This window comes from Setaria viridis, chromosome 7, assembly GCF_005286985.2.
Source record: "Setaria viridis chromosome 7, Setaria_viridis_v4.0, whole genome shotgun sequence".
Taxonomy (NCBI): Eukaryota; Viridiplantae; Streptophyta; class Magnoliopsida; order Poales; family Poaceae; genus Setaria; species Setaria viridis.
Window position 1 is genome coordinate 29075527 of NC_048269.2, and position 22096 is coordinate 29097622.

At 48.1% G+C, this 22096-nt stretch overlaps 4 protein-coding genes and 1 long non-coding RNA gene across 7 annotated transcripts; 4 read left to right on the top strand and 1 right to left on the bottom strand.

Annotated features, from left to right (window-relative positions):
* The first annotated feature begins 1513 nt into the window (after positions 1–1513).
* LOC117864285 (protein NARROW LEAF 1) lies at positions 1514–6555 on the top strand. 2 transcript variants are annotated; one of them, XM_034748331.2, is made up of 6 exons: positions 1514–1952; positions 3213–3740; positions 3856–3999; positions 4563–4803; positions 5209–5709; positions 5866–6555. In XM_034748331.2, exons 2-6 carry the CDS (start codon positions 3261–3263, stop codon positions 6276–6278), a joined length of 1779 nt encoding a protein of 592 aa, XP_034604222.1. In that variant the 5' UTR covers positions 1514–1952; positions 3213–3260; the 3' UTR covers positions 6279–6555. The 2 variants fall into 2 exon arrangements, with proteins under 2 accessions (XP_034604222.1, XP_034604223.1); XM_034748332.2 differs by having other exon boundaries at positions 1516–1952; positions 5884–6555.
* Positions 6556–7200: 645 nt separating this feature from the next.
* Positions 7201–12022, top strand: LOC117864286 (lecithin-cholesterol acyltransferase-like 4). The gene is made up of 11 exons (XM_034748333.2): positions 7201–8469; positions 8837–8928; positions 9260–9378; positions 9559–9694; positions 9774–9825; positions 10106–10206; positions 10308–10490; positions 10574–10731; positions 11061–11115; positions 11215–11268; positions 11362–12022. Exons 1-11 carry the CDS (start codon positions 8235–8237, stop codon positions 11776–11778), a joined length of 1602 nt encoding a protein of 533 aa, XP_034604224.1. The 5' UTR covers positions 7201–8234; the 3' UTR covers positions 11779–12022.
* A 386-nt stretch (positions 12023–12408) lies between these two features.
* Positions 12409–13308, bottom strand: LOC117864287 (uncharacterized). Its single transcript, XR_004642381.2, has 3 exons — positions 13147–13308; positions 12863–13016; positions 12409–12737 (listed from the first exon to the last, which is right to left on the bottom strand). It is a non-coding gene; the product is annotated as an uncharacterized lncRNA (long non-coding RNA).
* Positions 13309–16049: 2741 nt separating this feature from the next.
* Positions 16050–19528, top strand: LOC117865214 (APO protein 1, chloroplastic). 2 transcript variants are annotated; one of them, XM_072294853.1, is made up of 6 exons: positions 16050–16300; positions 16473–16569; positions 16670–16725; positions 17464–17825; positions 17917–18965; positions 19062–19528. In XM_072294853.1, exons 2-5 carry the CDS (start codon positions 16554–16556, stop codon positions 18749–18751), a joined length of 1269 nt encoding a protein of 422 aa, XP_072150954.1. In that variant the 5' UTR covers positions 16050–16300; positions 16473–16553; the 3' UTR covers positions 18752–18965; positions 19062–19528. The 2 variants fall into 2 exon arrangements, with proteins under 2 accessions (XP_072150954.1, XP_072150955.1); XM_072294854.1 differs by lacking the exon at positions 16050–16300 and having other exon boundaries at positions 16485–16569; positions 17459–17825.
* A 715-nt stretch (positions 19529–20243) lies between these two features.
* LOC140220059 (uncharacterized) lies at positions 20244–21818 on the top strand. The gene is made up of 3 exons (XM_072294855.1): positions 20244–20580; positions 20681–20756; positions 20877–21818. The coding sequence occupies exons 1-3, from the start codon at positions 20557–20559 to the stop codon at positions 21605–21607; spliced, it is 831 nt and encodes a 276-aa protein (XP_072150956.1). The 5' UTR covers positions 20244–20556; the 3' UTR covers positions 21608–21818.
* Positions 21819–22096: the final 278 nt, after the last annotated feature.

The window sequence follows — 22096 nt, forward strand, 5'->3', positions numbered from 1 at the left end:
GAAGCTGCGACTCCGCTGCCGCGCCACGCCATGCCCTCTGCAGCTGCAGGTTTTGCACCGCATGCCATCGCTATCGCTGGCACTCTCCAAGCCGAATTTACTACTCCCCCATGGCTGGCATGCATGGCCACCTAGCTTCTTGGCTGCTGCCACTTTGGGCGAGGCAAAGGAGGATTCAGAGAGCCCGAAGAGGGAGGGAGCGATTGGTTACTGGATTAGTGACAGCTCGGGCCACTAATGCCGACCCTAATCGAGCCACCAATCACCTTCCCTTTCAGCTCGATCCCAATATTCCATCGATCACCATCCATCGTCCGTCGCCGACGTTCGTTCACACCGAAATTTCATTTCACTGCAGCAGAAAGCCAGATATTTCCGTGCTGCGATATTTCTGCTCACAGGATCAGCGAAAACTTATCCAAAACCCATCATCGTCAGCTCGGGTCGTCGCTCATCCGGGCACGCGGTTGCCATCCACGCCTTTCCCAATCGACGACGGGGACCGGAAAGCAGAACGAAAGGCAAGGGCGTCCTTTCAGATTCAGGCTGGCCTTTGCAAGTTCTGATATCAGAGGAAGGTTCTAGAAGCTCCAGCTACCACCCGTCCGGAACTTTATCCGAACGCGTGCAGCGACGGCGCGGGTCTACCTCCCCTCCCAACGACCTCCGCCCGGGATCTCTCGTCTTCGTCTTCGTTGGCCACCCCCTTTTTTTCCCCGCACCGAAGAGGTATTGATGATCTCGGAGAAACCAGTGGCCCAGCCTGCCGATCTTGTGCTTGTGGGTGAATGGTGATGCAGCATCCAGCAACCTGCCTGTTCATAGCTTCCCGTGTACGGTGTACCAAGCTGCCAGATTTGCCGTTTGCAAAACGGAAAGGGGGAGGGACGCTTTCCGGGGCCAGAAATGGAGGCACCGTTAGCAGCCATTACCTGATTGACTGTGTCATCCTTGTGGTGGTCTTCCCTGTGTTTTCTTCACCTTTTTACTGTTTTAAGCGTACGCTTCATTTGGCATATGATGGTTAGCAGGAAATGAACCATGTTTTTTTTCTTGACCCAAACTCCTACAAAGAACCTTTAGATTTGGTTTCGAATGCCTTTTCCTCGACATACCAATCATAGAAGCCACTCTATTTTGAGTAGATGGAATCTAGAATCTCATCTTTTGTACTGGTCGGATAACCCTCTAATATGCTGGAAGAAATTGTAGGATATGCTAGAAGAAATTGTATCGGTTACGATAAACTCTCCAATATGATCGAAACGAGATGTTGCAAAACTAAGGCTCGAGATTCTTTAGGCCCAGCTGATTTCAGCTATCAAATCCACTGAAACTTGCATAATCTTGGATTTCTGCCACAAAACCTCCACCATGAAACCCTAGCCTCTCCAGGATCAGGGGGCCCCGGAGGGCCACGTGTCGGCGCCTCCCCCGGTGGCGATCCGGGCCGTCCATTCATGCGGGCGGCATGGACGACTATGCAGCCCCAGCTCCAAACCAACACGGCGGTCGACACATCACACGGGCGCAACAGTATCGGCGGCTGTTCATCTCATCTCTGACAAGTGACCATGATCACCTAGCCTAGAGCTCAGCAGTCAGCACCCCTTCCCTCTCCCACTCCCTCTTTCCTCCCAGATTCCCGCCCCCCTCCGCTCCTCGGCTCCTCCTCCTCCCGGGCTTCCCCCCACTCGCTAGCCTCTAGCTCCGGGCCTCCTCTCGCTGTGCGTGCACAGCGGTGGCGCACAGGCGCGGGCAGTAGGGGCCGCTGCATCGAGGAGCGCGCGGCGCCTGCGCGGCGCGGCAGGAAGGCTGCAAGGCTGGCGGCTGCTGCCCACTGGGCGTCGCCCTGAACAGTGGAGATTCCCATCCCCATTTCCCAATTATGGATAGCCAGCGGCCAGGGGGGGAGGACTGAGGTCGCTCGCTCGCCATTGCTCCCGTTTGAGGTAAGCGCATGGAATTCCTGGTCTTGCCCACCTAAAAATCCTAACGAGATCGGATCTTTTGGCTGCTGCGAGCCCGGGAAATGGAGAAAGGCGGGATCTTGAAGGCGCCTTCTCCTACCTTTCTTGGTTTCCTGCTGTTTTCTTTTCGGTTATCCTTTTATTGATTGATTCATGATTGCATTTGTGAGTCCCTCTGTTTAGCTTTCGTATCCATTCTACCGGTGGTTAATCTGTGCGAGGTTCCTCTGTTTTTTTTTAATGCCAAAGCGAAGTGTTCTTAATGTTGCCTAGCAGAGTGGAGTTACAGCCAAACAGGGTTTAGCTCCTTTTGACTTTTTGTATAGCCCCTTTTCCCCTAATAAGTTCGATCCTAGCATCGGCAAGTGTGAGTGCTGTATTCATTTTTACCGGAAAAGTGTGGGTGCTGCTGGTTGCTGGTAATCCGCTTTGGGTGCTGAAATGCGATGGAAAGTGAGGTACAATCTTGGAGGAGTGATCGATGGCTTGCCATGTTTTGCCTTCAGCATTCTTTCAGATTTTGGAGAAACGCAATGGAAGGACCATTGCTCGTTCCCGCCTTCCAGAGTTAGCTAGAACAAGTGGTTGATTTTTGGCTGCCGGATACCAATTCATGGTGGCGCTTTTTGGGCCTTTTGTTTCTGCTTTTCTCTTTCAAGAAAGTACACGATGCCTTTGCCCAACTTCGTTTTCACTGCCGACTACCAAAATCGCGTAGGTCCTACCTTATTCCCCGAAATGAGACTATCATTGCAAGCGGTTGTCATGAGGACTTATGCCAAATCCTGTGTTTAATGAGAGAATTTGTGCCATCCCTTAACCTTCATGGCCCTGATTTCTTAAATTGTCAAGTCACCATTGCCTTTAGACAGCAACCGAGCGGAGGCCTGAGCCTGGGCTTTTGCAGATTCCTCTTACCTGTTTATTTCTATATCACAATATCAGATGCGCCATTCAAATGGCATCTTTCACAGACACTAATTTCAGGTTGCTTTGTTTGCGTGGCTCTCCTTGCAATCTCTCAGAATTTATTCCTGAAGAATACCAGGCTGCTCCACAACTAGCTGTTCATTCACGTATTCGCTATTTTGACCATAAATTGCCCCATCCATTATGGGTCAATAAATTGGAAGTGCATTCACAAGATTACGATCTTTCGAGTCTTTCCTGACATTTTCTACCTTAGGGCTTAGGTTATTAGCCTTGAAGATCATGTTCTGACTTGTTGCTTTTCATTTTTAGGGTCACAACTTCTCGTACCTGTTGTAGCTCGGCAACCTGTTTAGCAAAATGAGGCCTTCAGACGACAGGGCGCAGCTCTCAGGCTTTGCACAATCAGAAGAATCAACACTTGATGTGGAGGGGCATTGCTACCATCAACAGTCATTTCCTTGTTCTCCATCAATGCAACCAATTGCTTCTGGGTGCACACACACAGAGAACAGTGCGGCATACTTCTTATGGCCAACATCAAACCTACAGCATTGTGCGGCCGAGGGGCGTGCAAACTACTTTGGCAACCTTTCAAAAGGACTTCTTCCCAAGTCTGGCAAGTTGCCCAAGGGCCAGCAAGCAAATAGCTTGCTTGACTTAATGACTATAAGAGCTTTCCATAGCAAGATATTGCGATGTTTTAGCCTTGGGACGGCAGTGGGATTCCGCATCAGGAAAGGGGTTCTGACAGATATCCCTGCGATTCTTGTCTTTGTTGCTCGCAAAGTTCACAAGAAGTGGCTTAATCCGACTCAATGCCTTCCTGCAATTGTTGAGGTTGGGAAACTTCAATTTATATGTATTTTGATTATTGGACTAGCTTGTTTTCTTTGCACTTTGTATTGGTTTTGTCATGGTCTGAATAGCTTTCACTTAGTTGGATCATTGACAGGGTCCAGGAGGTGTTTGGTGTGATGTTGATGTTGTTGAGTTCTCGTACTATGGTGCACCAGCTCAAACTCCAAAAGAGCAAATGTTCACTGAGCTTGTTGATAGGTTGTGCGGTAGTGATGAATGCATTGGTTCAGGCTCTCAGGTACACATTTGTTCTTTTCTGCATTGATTGATTTTTGAACCATATATCATGTGGATTAATTAGATTGTGCTACCGTGTGCACTTGTGCAGTTGTGCACAATGATTGTATCAGACAAAACCATGTACTACAAAATTGTACTAGTGGTTTGTAAGGGGACCATTCAATTTTGTCAAGATTCTTCTCATGATTTTACCAGTACGAAGGGAAAAAATAATTGTACGGCATGCATAGGACTGTGCTAAGGACTGACAGTTACTTTTTCAGCTAGTCCAATCATGTAAGATGCCTGGTTAAAGGAGCTACTATGAATCCTGCAAATGTTCAGTTCATCCAGCTGGATGTTCTGATAAGCTATTACAACTAGTATCCCCTGTAAAATCTATGCTACAGCGGCTAACACATCATCTGAGATAATGCAACTGAACTTTGCTTCTATAACCTAAATTACCTTGGTCATTGGTTCTCTCTGAAACAAATAGAATGCTTCTCTGATGCAATGGATGATTCAAGAGGGCATGCTTCTGAAAACTTCCTCCTTACAGATCTTGTTTCACTGCTTCAGGTTGCAAGTCAGGACACTTTTGGAACTTTGGGTGCCATTGTAAAACGGCGAACTGGCAACAAGCAGATAGGTTTCCTCACCAACCGGCATGTTGCAGTTGACTTGGACTACCCAAACCAGAAGATGTATCACCCATTGCCACCCAACCTTGGGCCTGGTGTTTATCTTGGAGCTGTCGAAAGGGCAACATCTTTCATCACAGATGATGTTTGGTATGGAATTTATGCCGGAACAAACCCAGGTAGAGCAGTTACAAATTACCTGGTTAATATAGGAAATACAATATTACTTACAGCTTTAATTGCTTGGTTAATTTTGTGTCTATTTAAAATTTCACAAGATGCCATTATTTATTAATCTATTCATATCAAGCATGGTTTGACATTTGTGATTTTATTGAACTTTGTCAGTCAAATTAACATCAACTTGCTCTTCAGGTTACTACTTGCAAACAAAGCAGCATTAAGTTTTACTTTGAAAAAAATTTAGGTTGGGCCTTTTTTCTGAACAAATAAAATAAAGCCTATTTTCCGTCATGCTACCCAAGCAGTACATCTACCTTATATTTTTTTTGCTGATGATTCCAAATGATGTACATAACCTTCTAATTCCCAAACATACATGCCATGCTCTAATGAACCTGCAGAGACATTTGTACGGGCTGACGGGGCATTCATCCCATTTGCTCATGATTTTGACATCAAGACTGTCACGACTACGGTTAGGGGTGTTGGTGACATTGGGGATGTTAAGGTTATAGATCTGCAGTGTCCACTTAATAGCCTCATAGGGAGGCAAGTATGCAAAATCGGCAGAAGTTCTGGTCACACAACTGGAACTGTGATGGCTTATGCCCTTGAATACAATGATGAGAAAGGAATAAGCTTCTTCACTGATCTCCTTGTTGTTGGTGAGAATCGCCAAACATTCGATTTGGAAGGTGATAGTGGAAGCCTTATTATCCTGACCGGCCAGGATGGTGAGAAGCCACGTCCTATTGGGATAATATGGGGTGGCACAGCAAACCGTGGGAGGCTAAAGCTTACATGTGACCATGGCCCTGAAAATTGGACCAGCGGAGTTGATCTTGGCCGCCTTCTGGACCGTCTTGAACTTGATCTTATCATAACCAATGAATCACTCCAAGGTATGGTATTTTCCTGGCTTTCTGTTCTCTGTGTTATTCTCGTTTTCAATTGCCCGTTCAGATATCTACAAAATTCATTGCACGGCTCACAATTATTATTACAGAAATTGAATCTGTATGTTTTTTTGGTTTTTTTCAATGACACACAACTGACAGAATTTATCCCAAATGAAGATGCCGTGCAGCAGCAAAGGCTTGCGCTGGTGGCTGCAGCCAACTCTGCCGTTGGGGAGTCTTCCACAGTAGTCCCTCCTGTCCCGGAAGAAAAGGTGGAGGAGATGTTCGAGCCTCTGGGGATCAAAATTGAGCAGCTGCCTCGAAATGATGTTCCAGCCTCTGGAACTGAAGGGGAGGACGCAGGTGTGACCAATGTGGAAGTGGAAGAGCGCCAGTTCATCTCAAACTTCGTCGGCATGTCCCCCGTGCGCCAAGACCAGGACGCTCCGAGACAAATCGCCAACCTGAACAACCCATCAGAGGAAGAACTCGCCATGTCACTGCACCTAGGCGAACGGGAGCCCAAGCGGCTACGCACTGACACAGAGGCCGACCTCGACCTGGAGAAGTGAAGGGGTCATTTCAGCATCCCTACATTCAGAAACCAGAAGTAGTCCGAAGATCTCCTGCGGTTCAGCAAACTGAACCAGCAGCCTTAGCCTAAACCAGCAGGTTCCTGGCAAAAGCACTATCATGTACCATGATGAAACTTGATTCAGCATTTGTAGGATTTTAGGTAGTATCCCTGCAGTTTTGCTGTGCTCATGAGACTTTATATACACAATGCTGAATCCCCTATCATCATAAAACAATGCACGGAGTGATGAATTGATCACTTTTTTCCTATCATTATTGGTCAAGTTGTTTCAAGATCAGCTTCCGGAAAATCTCATGTTTTCACTTTCTGAAGTACAAACTGCTGTTTTTTTTTCTGCTAGTATGTATAGCGCCTGTACATCTCTGTCTATGGTCGAATCGACCTTCTTACTACTTGCCAAACGGAAGATGTTGAACGAATATGCTGAACATAGACGACGTAGGATGGGATGAGAGGATGGTCCTACCCTAGTTCGGGATGGTCCTATCCTAGTTCTTTTTAAGGATTCAAAGGGATGGAATGGTGTCGATTTCACACGGTTAGTTATAGTAATTTGTGAGGCACACCTGTCATTCGTGGCCCCACATGTCATCCTCTTTTTTTCTTTCCCGGCCGGCCCTTATCTTCTTCCTTTTTCCTTCCCCCACCGGCTTATCTTCTTCCTGGAGACACCTTGGCTCCTCACGCTGGAGCCCATCCCCGCCGGCACCCGTGCTCGTCGCCGCCGGGGGCCGCCCGAGCTCACCCCCGCCGGCCATGGAGGGCCTGCGCGGAGCTGCCCCCCGCCGGCCATGCGCCGGCCATGGAGGGCGCAACGGAGCTCCCCCTGCTGGCCATGGAGGGTGCCGCGGAGCTCCCCCCGCCGGCCATGGAGGGCCCGCGCGGAGCTCGCCCCCTCTCTCCCGCTCGCCAGACGGAGGTGACGCCGTCGAATCGGGACGACCCTTCGCATATTTTCCACCATCCCTATGACTCCAAAGCAAACAGTATCGAATTTGGGATCGTCCCGTCCTTCGAACAACGCATCATCCACTTATTTTTTTTCCAGAAGCAGATCTCACTGACACGTGGGTCCAACACGGCGAGCCGGCACGAAACCTAACCGTACTAAACTAGGACTCCTCTGGGACGATCAACCCTAATTACTTCCAGCCATAGTCACTGGTGGCTGGGCCCTGCAGCACGTGTGACGGGGTGAGACGGATCCACGTGGCCGCTGGTTGCTTCGCGTATCTCCCTTCGGCTGGGCGTTAGAGTACGGGACGGGAAACGGGAAGGATAGCGAAACCCTCACGCCGCCCACCTCCCCATTCCGGAAGCGAATAAAACACCGCAGGATTCCGGTTTGGCTCCAGCGTCGGTGTCCCCCGATTGGCTCCAAACCTTGCGGCCCCGTTCGCGCGATCGGAGCTAGCTGGTTTGGCGGGAAGGCCCTCGCCTCTCCTGTCTTCTCTTCAGCTGGAGGTAGTTGTGGGGGTCGGTCGGTGTTCATCGTAGGGGGGTGGGGGCGTCAGAGTTGTCGGCGTTTTCTTTTCGTTTCAGCCAAGGAGTTGAGTTGAGTTTCCTTGGCGGGAGCAGATTTCTTGCCGCCGCGGCAGATCGGGACTGCTCCTGTTCCATCTATGGACCAAATCGCTTCAGTTTTTGCTCTGATCCTCCCAAATCAGGTCGCTGCCTTTGCAACAATTTACTGAAATTGCTCATCTGTTCGTCTGGTGAAGCAAATCGCAAGCTGATTTCCCGAATATAATCTTCAGCTCACCTTGATCTCGCTGCAATTTGCTGGAATCGCTGGGCCATTGCTGCTCAGCTTGATTTGAGACCTGCCGACTGCTGACGGCGCTTTGTGGGGGCTAGTTACCGCTGGTACTGTTTGGGAGCTGAAATTGGATAGACAAGGCTTGGAAAAGCGCAACCTTTTCTGGTGACCATGACGCTACTGGAGGAGTTGATCCGGGCGATTGAGCTCTGGCTGCGGATTGTGAAGGAGCAGGTGCCCTTGGTCGATCCAACCCTTGACCCGGTGCTACTTGTTCCTGGTATCGCCGGCTCCATCCTAGAAGCTGTTGATGATGCTGGGAACAAGGAGAGGGTGTGGGTGCGCATCCTCGCCGCGGAGCATGAGTTCCGAGAGAAGCTCTGGTCCAAATTTGATGCCTCCACTGGTATGAGCAACACTCTTGTTCACCAATAAGTTATAGTTTCGATTCAGTTGGCTATTATATATTGACTTAATTATTTATACTCTAAGTTTCTAATGTTATGGACTGTTGACTTGCTTATTTTACATGATTTGAAAAAAAGGAAGTTAGAATATTGAGCTAACAAAAAATTGGTAGAGATGCTTGTACTAAAGTCACATGGTCTTGATGAGATAATTGCTATAAACAAATGTATGGAAATTTAATTTCTTTTCTTTGGCTTGATAAGGAAAATTGTAGCTAATCCATTTCAATTTATGCTTTTCCCTTATGCTATTAGATTGTTTCCTGCTTCTATGTCATATGATACAAAGTTATTCTAATGGAGCAGGTGAAACTGTTTCTGTGAACGAGAAAACAAGAATTATTGTCCCTGAGGATAGATATGGTTTGTATGCCATTGACACATTAGACCCGGACATGGTAAGACATTACTTATTTGGGAGCTTTATTGTTGTTTTGTTATTTTTTAAAAGTTTCACATCAAACAGTCGCAGCTTGTAGAAGTACATGTTTGTGATGTTTTTTCAGCTTTCTGTCTCTTAGCTCGTGGCTCTCATCATGTGCTCGGTTTCTTGTTATAATAGCCATTTCAGATAATTTTCTCTTTTGTCTGTTGTGGGCTAAAATCCAACTTATAAGTAGTAACTCGGAAACTGGGACTTTGAAGCCACTTGATTGTGGATTTGATCTGAGCCCCAATAAAGTGCATAAATTGTAGTGGTTCTCATAATTTACTACATTTTGGTAATAGATCATCGGTGATGAGACTGTGTACTACTATCATGACATGATAGTGGAAATGATTAAATGGGGATATCAAGAAGGAAAAACTCTCTTTGGATTTGGTTACGATTTCCGCCAAAGCAACAGGTAAATTTTGCACTTTGTTCTTGTTTTATTTAGTTACCCACTCCGTGATCCTTCACTGATTATTAATAGTCAGAGTTTTCTGAGTATTTCTCATTGGTGATATAAGTATTGTGGGATTTTCCCAATCTCTGGTGGGACACATTACTTCTCCATCCTTTTTGATACTGTTATTTTCTTCAGGCTCTCAGAAACACTTGACAGATTTTCCAAAAAGCTAGAGTCAGTTTACACGGCATCTGGTGGGAAGAAGATAAATCTTATTACTCACTCAATGGGGGGATTGCTCGTCAAATGTTTCGTATCTCTGCACAACGATGTCAGTACTTCATGTCCTTTGGATCTTTTCTTTCAAGACTATAGTGCCTTTTTTGAATAGTGTTGTTTTTCTTCTATAGGTATTTGAAAAATATGTTAAGAGTTGGATTGCAATTGCTGCACCATTCCAAGGTATTATGTGCTTGAGTATGATTTCTCTGACATTATTAACATAATTTGAAATAGCTGCTGGATGTCTTATCTCCTGTAGTAATATTTTGATGATTTACCCATCTGCCATGGAACGTTTATCAACTTTGAGCTAATGAATGAAAATCTCACCTTTATGTTGTATTGTAGGAGTTATACTAAGCAGGTATTCAGTATTGCCTTGCCTTTGCACCACATGTTGTTGTGAATCATCTCTACTAGGCTGCTAGCAAATTTTGCTTGACAAAAGCAACCTTTTCAGGTGCCCCTGGGTACATAACTACTAGTCTGCTGAATGGAATGTCTTTTGTCGAAGGATGGGAGTCAAAATTCTTTATTTCCAAGTGGTGTATGCAGCAATTGGTATGCAAATATCCTACCCATTCCCATCCTCTGCATGTTTCATGTGGACACCAAAATTTTTGCGTTTGGAAAGAAGGCTGAAAACAGTTTTTCTGCTTCAGCTACTTGAGTGCCCATCAATCTATGAGTTGTTGGCAAACCCTAACTTCCAGTGGAAAGACACCCCACTGCTACAGATTTGGAGAGAGAATTTGGATAACGATGGTAAGAAAAGTGCCCTGTTAGAGTCATATGAGCCTGCAGAAGCAATAAAGATGATTGAAGAGGCTCTTTCCAAGAATGAGGTGAGCCATCCGCATTTAAAATTATGATATAACTCAGCTTACATTGATGCTTACTCTTTCTGAAAATTAAATTTTAATGGCAGATCATTGCTGACGGGATGCATATTCCGGTGCCCCTTAATTTGGATATATTGAAGTGGGCAAAGGAAACTCATGATATTTTATCCAGTACAAAGCTTCCAGAATCAGTGAAGTTCTACAATATTTATGGGACAGATTATGATACTCCGCATACTGTCTGGTACTTTCCCACCTGGATAGTTCTGATTTTAGTTTTAGTTGTGTTCTTGCGCTAAGCAGAATCTCCATCGGACCCATTGATATGATTGGATTATGTGTTAATTGCTGTTTATAAATTGCTCGATAAAGAGTGGTGAATAGCATGCTAGTAATTTCACAATACTAGTATTGCTACGAAATGTCGCCAAAACCCAAATATGCAGGTGGCACATAGTCAAAGATTATGGGATAAAGGCACAAATATGATATAAACCATCGATGTAGGATGGCTACTTAGATATTTGATGAGTAGCATCAACTTTCAGTTACTAATATTCATGTGTTTTGCAGCTATGGCACTGAACACCATCCGGTTTCAAACCTTAATAACCTCTTATATGCTCAGGTTAGTTTTTTTTTGCTTGGTTTCTGGCTTCCTGGTGCGCCGAACAATCAATCCCAGGTTTTTAGTGCCTGAGGCTCTAAGCCATGTTCTTATTTTCAGGGAAAATATGTCTATGTTGACGGTGATGGATCTGTCCCAGTAGAATCAGCAAAGGTCTGATACTTTTGTTGTTCCAGTTCATTATTTGGGAATTCTAAGGAAAGCTACTAAGAAAATTGAGTGGAATGTTTTTTTTTCTTTTTGCAGGCTGATGGGCTTAATGCAGTGGCAAGGGTTGGAGTTGCTGCTGACCATCGAGGAATCGTCTGCAGCCACCACGTGTTCCGGATTGTCCAGCACTGGCTGCACGCTGGAGAACCTGATCCATTCTACAACCCCCTGAACGACTATGTCATACTCCCAACAGCCTATGAGATCGAGAAGCATCATGAGAAATGCGGGGATCTCACATCAGTTTCAGAGGACTGGGAGATCATCTCCCCGAGCGACAACCAAACCTTGAGGCCAGCTGAGGTTCCTCCTATGGTCAACACCCTAACTGCAAGCTGGGAGGGCGTGGAGGGCACACTGGAAGAGGCGCAGGCGACAGTCATCATTCACCCACGGAACAAAGGGCGCCAACATGTGGAAGTTAGGGCTGTTGGAGTTAGCCATGGTGGCTAAGCCAGCCATAGGGAACATGCAGGTTGCCTAGCAGAGCTGAACCTACAGAGCAACACTGTAAAATAGCTGTACATATGGCCTCTCTAGGAAATCTGTGTTTAGAACTATCAAATGCTTGTGCTGCTTGTAAATGGTAAGAACTGCCAAACTGGGGCTCTAATGATGAATCAGAAGGGAAAGAGCAAAGCCGTGTTTGGATTGCAATTTCCTCGCAAAGAAATAAGAGGGTATTGCAATTTGCTTATACGTGGGGGATGGAAATTGAATTGCTTACACTTTTTAGCTTGTCCGTGGAAGGGATAAATAAAGGCTTTGTTGTTGTGATCAGCTCTGTTGGATATGCCGATGCATTTTGTTTGGCCGTGCAGCATATTCTGCACCTGTCATTTCTTCAGCCGTAAGGGTCGGTCAAATGTGTCATAAAGCATATTCAGAATATGCCAATTTTTCTCCAATAGACTTAGTCGCCTGAGATTTTTTGTTCATAATGATCCAGTCTTTCTTTGCTCTGGACTTTATGACAGTTTGGTACAGTTGCACCCAACTGGACGCTGGAAAAATTGACCCAGACCATGCAGCGGCAGCGAATAGATGTTGATTTTCAGGAGAAGTTAAGGAGTACGGCAATAATGAAGCACCAAACCAAGTACAAATTGATCGGAAATGTTCTCTTTTTCCAGAGCACACACACGAACTCCAGAAAGAAAAACTTGGATGAACTAGTGAAGTCTAGAGATGGAGTTGCAGGTACACCAACCCCATGATCACAATACTAAAATCATAATAGCGGCAACAAAGCATATACACGACGGAATCAAAGAAGCATCATGACTCAGAAAACAGCTCCATTCATTCGCGTCCCTGCAGGAATCGATCTGGGTCTGGACGCGCCGCCATCGCTGGAGAGGAGAGCTCAGAAGCACATGTCGAGCACGCAGCAGCAGCAGAGGGCCGCCAAGCTGCCAGATCAGAAACAAAAGGAGTCAGATCAGTGAACAGGGCACAAATTCAGAAGCGATCTGAAAGCGTGGCGCGCGTGAGAAGAAGACGACTTGTGTGTTGCAAGGATATCGATCGATCTTACCATCCTTTCAAGAAGCCGTCGTTGCCGCCCTTCTCCTGCTGCGGCGGCGGCGGTGGCGGGTAGCCGGCGGCCATGGGGGGCGGCGCGCCGTAGGCCGGCGGCGGGTACGCCTGCTGGCCCGGCGGAGGGTACGCCGTGCCCGGCGGCGGGTAAGCTGCAGATCAGCGCCAACAACAAAACCCAAACCGATCAGTTGATAGCTACAATAATTTCTTCTCGGAATTCAGTGTCAGATAGCAAGAAAAGGCATGGACGGATGATTGGACAGAAGAACTCTAAAGTACCTCCTCCCTGCTGGTAGCTCATGGCTGGCTGGCTGGCTGGCTGGCTGGTGACTGGAACTCCGGAAGCCAAGCAAGGACTGATCACTGGGATGGGATGACACGAGCTGGCGGATGGAGAGACGAGACCAGAGGCCGGGTCCTTATGTAACGCCGGGCGCCGGGCTAAAAAAAACGCGTTCTTTTTGGCTAGTCGCCACAGGCAACCTACCGCGGCCGTCGCCCCAATTGCTTACGCGTAGATGCACGCAAGGCAACGCGTCGTTTACGCTGACGCTGCGAAGCCGCGCATCGGTTTCTTCTGCTGCGTCGCTTTCAGATCGCCCAGCCACAGCGCGCGCCCACCCAACCCAACCCAACGTGCTTTTTTCAAAGAAGATCAGATCGATGGCACGGTCAGAGGAGGAAGAACAACGACCGGCGATCTGCTCCGGCCGCCGTGACGCCAACAACCTACTGCTACAGCCAACACTTCTCTGCCGTCTCCATCGTCGTTCCAATTCCATCGCATGGACTTGATGAGGCTCGTTTCTCAACTTGCTACTTCGTCGACCAATCGGATCATGCATCTTTCCCAGAAAAAATGCAGCATCCTTAACCCCTAAGCATCCGCGCATGCACGGCACGCGGCTACCGCCACTGGCAAGTGTACAAGCAACGTCTGTTTCTTACCACCCTTCCCCCCCCCCCCCCCCCCCCCCCCCCCCCCCCCCCCCCCCCCCCCACTTGGACGTTTCCTGCTGCAGTTGCTGCCGCTTAGGGTTCATCAGTTTACCACCCTTCCATCTCAAACTGCTCCATTACTCACCCCTCTTCACGTGGCGCGAACAGCTGGAGACGAATCGGATTCTCTCGATCGGTTAGGTGAAGGCTGGCGCTGGCAGCGCAGTTTTTTATTTGTTTGTTATTTTTATAATGTATGGTCTTTGGGGACCAGGCCACCACCAATAATTGCTGCTCACGACGTCGCTCTTCCTAGGTCAAACTTGAGGACCAGGATATTTTTATTTTTGTCGGAGGATTCAAACCTCTAGCGACTGTCCGTGCGTAGCAAATACGTCCAGATCAAAAGGTTCTCTTTAGACGATCGACATATTTTTATTTTACTTTTGTTGGAGAATAAAACAAGGACAAAAGGCGAGCAAGAAAAAGTTCAGGTAAACATCCCCTCGCCATTAAAAAGAAGGGATAAACGCAGGTAGACGTTTCGAACATTTTGGGCCGGTTCAACTCCAGGCTCGACGACTATCGTCGAAGCATGGCCTTCGTTCCTCATCTGATGTCCCTCAACCTGTTTATTTTTTTTTTGTTCCTCGACTATTTTAAGAATAGTTTCATGTGATGCGGTGCTGGATCCCACATGTCAAGTCAAGGCCGGCAAATGGCCACTTTCACTGTCGGTTTCCTCGCCGGCCGGCGACAAGGACTACACCTACGGCACGGGCTCGACGGGACGCATCCAAGGCTCTAGCTACCGAGGTGGTTCGCTACCCCTAGCCTGCCGGCGGCGAGCGGTGGCACTCGGCCCACAGTCGCGGTGGCGTTCCAGGCGACGGCGACGGCAGAGGCGGCGAAAAAGCGAGCGCACTAGCTTCAGCATGTCGCACGTGATCTATCTGCGGTGCTTGTTGACGAGGAGGGGGCTGGCGAGGTGGTCGTCGACGGCGAGTTGGAGCTCGGGGTGGTGGCGGACGGGAAAACTTAAATCCCCGTCCGCGAGGTGGACGGCGAGTGACGCGGAGGGGTTGAGGAGGGAGCCGAGGAGGTGGAGTAGGTATGGGCGCGGTCGATTTGATGGAAGTGGCCGGAGGAGGAAGAAATCGGCCGGCGGGCAGGAGTAGCTCGCACGGTCCTTGCTTGGCCAGAGGAGGAAGAAGAAGAATGAGAGGGGGAGAGAGCAGGGAGAGCCGGGGCTCATGCTGAATGGTTGGGGACGCCGAGCGAGAGGCGAGCTGCTCGCCGGATTGGGAGGCGCGGTCGTGGCCGGATTGGGTAGGCGGCGGCGTAAGGAGCCGACGGTAGAGGAAGAGGGGGGGAGGAAGAATGCCACTTGTTATGTGGGGCCCACCGCCACGTGTTTCCGTGGGACCTAATGCCACGTCACGTGAAACGACTTTTAAAACAGTCGAGGGACAACAACAGACGAGATTTAGGCCTTAGTTGCCCAACTTTGAAGATGCAAAATCACTATTGTAGTACTGTAGCATACTATAGCGTTTCGTTTGTATTTGTAAATTATTATCCAAATATTGACTAATTAGGCTCAAAAGATTCGTCTCGCAAAGTACAACAAAACTGTACAATTAATTTTTAATTTCATCTATATTTAATACTCTATGCATGTACCGCAAATTTGATGTGACGAGGAATCTTCTTTTTGCATAGTATCAAAGTTGGAAATTTGGGGCAACTAAACAAGCCCTTAAAAGAGAGGGATGTGGACGTAAGGCAGACTTCGACGATAGTTTCCGATACTAGCGGCTAATTAGTGTGGGTCTATCGACTATTCGAATGGTAATTAAGAGAATTAAATATGAGCTAATTATAAAACTAATTGTAAAAGTCCTAAGCTAATTTGTGAGATGAATCCATTAAACCTAATTAATCCATCATTAGCAAATGGTTACTATAGCACCACATTATCAAATCATGGAGTAATTAGGTTTAATGGATTCGTCTTGCAAATTAACCTCCATCTATGAAATAATTTTATAATTTACTTATAGTTAATACTCCTAATTAGTATCAAACATCCGATGTGACTCGGGAGCCAAGCAGGTCCTAAATTGGCTTTGAAATCTGCCAGCAGAGGGCCAAGGTTGTTTGCAGCCCAATTAATCTTTGCCTCTGAGGACCAAAAGGACCCACTGAAGCCCATGTAAAACATGACACCGGACGATATTTTCCTTCGTCTCTTCCTCTCTCTGCTCGCGGCACGAAGGCAGCTGGTTTCACCTCGACCTCATCGGCTCATCCCGAGTTCACCTCGCAGGCGCCGGGCAGACTGGTCCTCGCCGCGCCCTCCTCCCCGCTCCCTCGCCATCGCCGAGTTCACCTTGCAGAGCGTCGCCAAGCCTCCTCCCCCTCCAACCCTCTACTGGCACAGCTGGGAGTGCAGACCCATCCGGACTAGGATTGGTTCCTCGGTGGCTTGCTGGTAAGCAATTCCTACCTCGCTTGCATGGATTGTGCCAAAAATTTATATTTTTCCCTTTCCGTCCATTTCCTTTACTTCAACTGATTTCTGAATCCCCGCCCCCATGCCATGCCACAAATGATAATTCCGCCCCTGAACTGTTTGGCTAACCATTCTGTTTATCCTGAAACAGGTAGCTCAATCTGCGCCAATGCGTCGACCATAAGAGGATACGTTTTCCAGCGAAGAGTTTTTTGGGGGGTGTTTGAGCGCCATGGAGATACTTAACAGTGAGTTCCATTACCTTCTCCACATTCCAGGCTTTCAGCTACACTAGTTGGAATCGTGTATTGCCAGCTTCTTACATGTACTATCGGATCCCTAATTCAGGCGTTTCCTTCGGCTCGATAGGCTTCAACAGAACCAGAACGAACAAATTAGTGAAGGTACTGAATTCATGCCCTGGCTTTGCAGGTAGTTTCATTCGTTTACAATTACGCCACTTGAAGACAAGAAAACTGAAACCGAGTGTAGGTTATCCTCTCGACATGGAAGATAATTTATTTGCAGAGAAATACTTTGTCAGTACTTGTCATATATAACAGCTTGGCATCAGTAGTATGCCCTGATCTTCCTTATTATTGATTATGTGATCTGCTGAAGGATTGGCTGCTGTTACCTTCAAAGCTCTATCCAATCGAGTAACCGACTAGCAAAATAAATAGCTTAGGTAGTTACCTTGCCATTTTTCGTTGTTGGTATCTTATGTTTTCATGTTTCTTGTAGTATCATTTCGACAAGGACACAAGAGGGTTTTGCTTTACGAGTTCCCCATTCAGCTTGCACTAGTTATTACTACTACACATGGCAGATAGTGTCATTTGTGGATCTTTTACAGTCTTTGGGGTTTGGTCGAACGATCTCAACATGTAGAGAAAATTCCTTCAGTACAACTGACCAGTTGGGAAAACCCCAGTACAGTTTCAGATTAACAGCTCCAATACATATGGCAATGGTTGATACTGAATGCTACGTAATCAGAAAATTCTTAGCATATGTCCATTTTCGCTCAGATACCTGTTTGTGGAGAAGTACTGTAGCAACAGAAAACGTTTAAGCTTATTCCTCCTTGTTTGCAAACAATTAGGCTAATCTACAGTTGTCCTTTTTGTTTACAAGTTCAGGTAGGATCTCAACCACAACGAATTGGCTGGAAGCTGTCAAGGACATGTTGCGAATACTCTGCTGATACTTCTAGAAAGAGGCAGGCAGAGTATGAGCAACAACCACAGAATGTTGATCTTCCAGAATTACAACCAAAAAACAAAAAGAAACCCTTTCCTGTTCCAATTAAAAAGATGTTGCAAGATTCTCGGCGAGATAAGAGGCTTGCACAAATGCGGATAGAGAAGCCTCTTGAAGCCCCAAAGAATGGTTTGCTTGTGCCAGAGCTTGTTCCTGTTGCTTATGAAGTCCTTGATAACTGGAAAGTGCTCATCAGAGGCCTGTCTCAACTTCTGAATGTTGTCACAGTTTATGGCTGCAGGTAACTAGAAATGCTTATGTGTATGAGCAGTATTATCTGAAGTGATTTGTCAAGAATCCTGAACTTCTTTTGCTGGCTCCTGATTTTGCAGAAAGTGCCCTCAAGTTCATGTTGGTCCAGTTGGCCACCAGATCCAGGATTGCTATGGTTCAGGAAGCCAGCGTCGGAACAGTCATCATTCTTGGGCTAGCGGTTCCATCAATGATGTCCTCATCCCGATCGAGTCGTACCATCTTTTTGATCCATTTGGACGGAGAGTCAAGCATGAAACCAGGTTTGATTATGACAGGATTCCGGCGATTGTTGAACTATGCATTCAGGCTGGTGTCGACTTACCACAATATCCCTCGAGGCGACGGACCTCTCCTGTCAGGATGATAGGCAAGAAGGTGATTAGCCGCGGTGAGTTTGTTGATGAGCCTAAGCCACACCGGTCAGAAGATTGTGTATCTCTACTTGCTGAGCTGGACACATTCAACAACCAACAGGGCCAGTCACCTTCACCATCCAATGTGAAAGAGCTTGCAGAGAGGACACTGAAAGCATACCTCAATGTGAGGCAAGGTGTTGAGCAACTGATGAGCAAGTACACTGTGAAAGCATGTGGTTACTGCTCTGAGGTCCACGTTGGTCCATGGGGCCACAATGTGAAGCTCTGCGGGGCTTTCAAGCACCAGTGGCGGGATGGCAAGCACGGATGGCAGGACGCGGTGGTTGATGAGGTCATCCCGCCTAACTACGTGTGGCATGTCCCTGACCCCAGTGGCCCTCCTCTCAGATCCTCTCTCAGGAGTTTCTATGGAAAAGCTCCAGCTGTCGTAGAGCTGTGTGTGCAGGCTGGAGCTGCAATACCGGACGAGTATAGGCCAATGATGAGGACTGACATTGTCATCCCAGACTGTGAGGAAGCTCGGTGGGCTGCATAAGAGCATTCTACTTCTACCCTGCACCAGAGCCCAGATTCCAACCAAAGATGCCGTTTTCCAGGCATGCTGTGATGGTTGGGGCCGTTGGTCCTGTAATCTTATAGTTCAGAAAGCAGCAAATGCGTAGTCTGTATAATATAAGTAGCATAGCTAAATCATGATCGATCGGAATTTAGAATTGATCCAAAGACCTCGTTTAAATATTCACTGAAAGGTGATCCCCGAATATCCTGCATTCCTTAAAATTGCCTTTTCAGCGATTCTATTCGATTCATTTCTCTAATGAGCCATTGGACTGCTGCTTTTGCAGGCTTGACACATGAACCGAGGACGCACGGCGACAAACCTGATTGCCTGAAAGTGAAAAAGGATGGCCTCCGCAACATGTATGATGTCCATACCACCTTGTTTAATGGCCGCTGGTAGCTTTATTCCTGTCTATGCTAGACTGTGAGGCACTTAGAATGCCTCAGGCGTTGTCATACAGATGGCCTCCCGTTTCTCTGCCGGTAGCATGGTACCATGCTTAATTGTGAGCTAGCGCTTTGGATTAAACTAATCGCGAGCGGTTTGTTCGGGTATTTGTGCGCCTGGTTGTAATTAATCATGGGCTAAAGGTTGTGCGCTTGTGCCCGCCACAGATCGACACTTTGGGCGTATGGCAACATGTATACTCCTACCAGATCGTCGGCATATTGTGTTCCCCTTTTTGCTGAATACTACTGTACTACTTTGTAACATGCATGTAGAGGCTACTTATTCAGTTCCGTTCACTAATTGTGCTTATTATGAAATGTTTTGAGCTGTATATCAAACGGATGGTGAGAAATGAGCCATGGATAAAAGATGCATCCCTGTGTAACCGCTGACCAGTTCTATGATGACCTGCATAGATCCTAGAGCATTTGCAATGCAAATTATGCGAACAAGCTTGTCAGCTAGCCCTGAACTTAACTGCTTCAGACTTTGTGCAATCTTCATTTTAGAATAACATGTAGGATTTCAGAAGAGGAAACTTCATGTTACATTATTAATCTACGGTTTAATTTGTATCAAATGGATGGTAGTCATGTAATGATCTGAGATGTATATGATTTGGACGGTGAGAAATAGAATCATGTACACCAATTGGATGGTCAGAAATAGAACCATGTAGAGCAATTGGATGGTGAGAAATAAAGCACTATCCTGAGTAGCAAATGCTATGATGAACCGGGTAGATCCTAGAGCATGATCAATGACAACTACTGTAAACAGTCAGCTAGTACTGGAACCTGACCGCTTTTCAGAAAACACTGCATCTTACTACAATACTACGTTTTAGAAGAGCATATAGGGATTCAGAGAAGAACATTCGCGGCATATCATTATTAGATCTCATATTATTATTATTATTTTGCTGGCAAGAGAATATGTCGTTACATAACAAGCTAAGCCTATGAATCTATGATGCTGGCGCAAGCATAGAAAAAAAATGAGAAAAAATAAGGCAAAAAAAAGGAGTGAGCCGCTGCAGCGCAAGTACACGAGTTTGAGTTGTCCCGGTATATAGCTCGTCTCCCTTGAGCTTGGGCGATTAAAATAACGCAAGTAAATACAGCTTGGAATCAAGCTAACGGACCGTGGGCGTTTGGGTATCTAATGGTCCGGTGGCGAAAGCTGCCTATGTGGCCGTGTATAAATACGCGGCAGCAACGGCAACACAGCCATCAGCACTCGGCAGCTGTCAGCGCTGATCGGCTCCAAATCAGAGTCAGCCAGTCTCGGTCTCTCCGGCGAGCTCCTGCGCCGTAGTCATCATCGCCATGGCTAGGGAAGGAGAGCTCAAGGTACCAGAGCTTGCTCAGCTCAGTGCTCGCCTCCATTGATCCACTGCTTGTGTTGTTGTGTTGCATTGGCTGACATGGCTTTGATGAAATCGTTGTGCAGAGGATTGACCTGAAGGTGAACGTGAGCTGCTGCGAGGGGTGCAGGAGGAAGGTGATGAAGGCCATGAGCTTGAAAGGTCATGATCGTTAGTTCTCTGTGTCAAGTCTCTGTTGCATTTGGCCTCTGCTCTGTTCGTTCCAATCACATGAGACATGGTGCTGATGTGTGTGTCTCCATGCACGGGCGGTGCGTGCAGGCGTGCTGAGGACGGAGATCCAGCCGTCGCACGACAGGGTGACGGTCGTCGGAGACGTGGACGCCAAGGTCCTCGTCAAGAAGCTGTCCAAGGTCGGCAAGATCGTCGAGGTGCTGCCACCGGCGTCGCACTCCGAGAACTGCAAGAGGCGCGAGGAGGGCGTCGTGAAAGACAGCAGCGACGACAGGCCGGCGCCGGAGGCGGAGGAGAAGAGCGGCAAGGGCAAGGACGACGGCAAGGGCACGGGGGGCGACAAGGCCGCGGCGGCGTGCGAGGAGGGATGCAAGAAGTGCGCGCACAAAGCCGCTCGCGCCTGCGCCGCCGCCGATGGCGGCAGCGGCGACCACCACGCCAGCGGCAAGGCGGCAGCGTCCAGGGACGTCGGTGCGGACGCCAGGAGCGGCGAGGGACGCCGCGACGCCGACGGCTCCTTCAGCGGCAAAGCCGCCTTGGCGCCAGATCACGCGGCGCCGGCGCCGCAGGTGCAGATGCAGCAGCACTACCACCGTGCGGAGCCGGCGATGGTGGTGCCGGTGCACGTGCCGGCGTACTACCCTCCGGTCGCGGCGCCGGCGCCGTACTACGGCGGCTACTACCCGATGCCGCCGCCGCCGCCCATGCCGATGCCGATGCTGATGGGGGCGCCCCGGCGGCAGCTCCGGCCGCAGCCGTCCCGCTTCGACGAGGACTACTTCAACGACGACAACACGATCGGCTGCCGCGTCATGTGAAGCAATCAATCAACATGGCCGACCCAGCCAGCCATGGACGTCGTCACCTCAACGCTGTTCCTGCCCCGGCGGCGTAGCGCCATGCCTTACCGTGTCGATCGTTTTCCCGAGCGGATCGCATCGACGGCGGCGATGCGTCTGCCGCGCGTGCACAGTCAATGTAACCGTAACCAACAACCCAAGAATCAATCAAACGAATTCTTTTTCTCCATTCGATGGAGCCGGTGTGCACAGTGTAACCGTAACCACTAACCAACAACCCAAGAACTCTTCTTGATCAAGGAAGAAGAATGCCGTTACGTCGCTGTCGAGGGACCTGTTGCGCTATTCCGCCACTACTATTCTCGGCGTCGCATCGCCGATGATTCGCCTCGCCGCCGCGCGGGTACACAAGGACACACACCAACACGAGTGGAGTATCCGGGTACGCCGGTAGGGGGGAAGAAGAAAAAGCAACGGGAAACTAAAAGCTGGGGAATATGGGGTTGC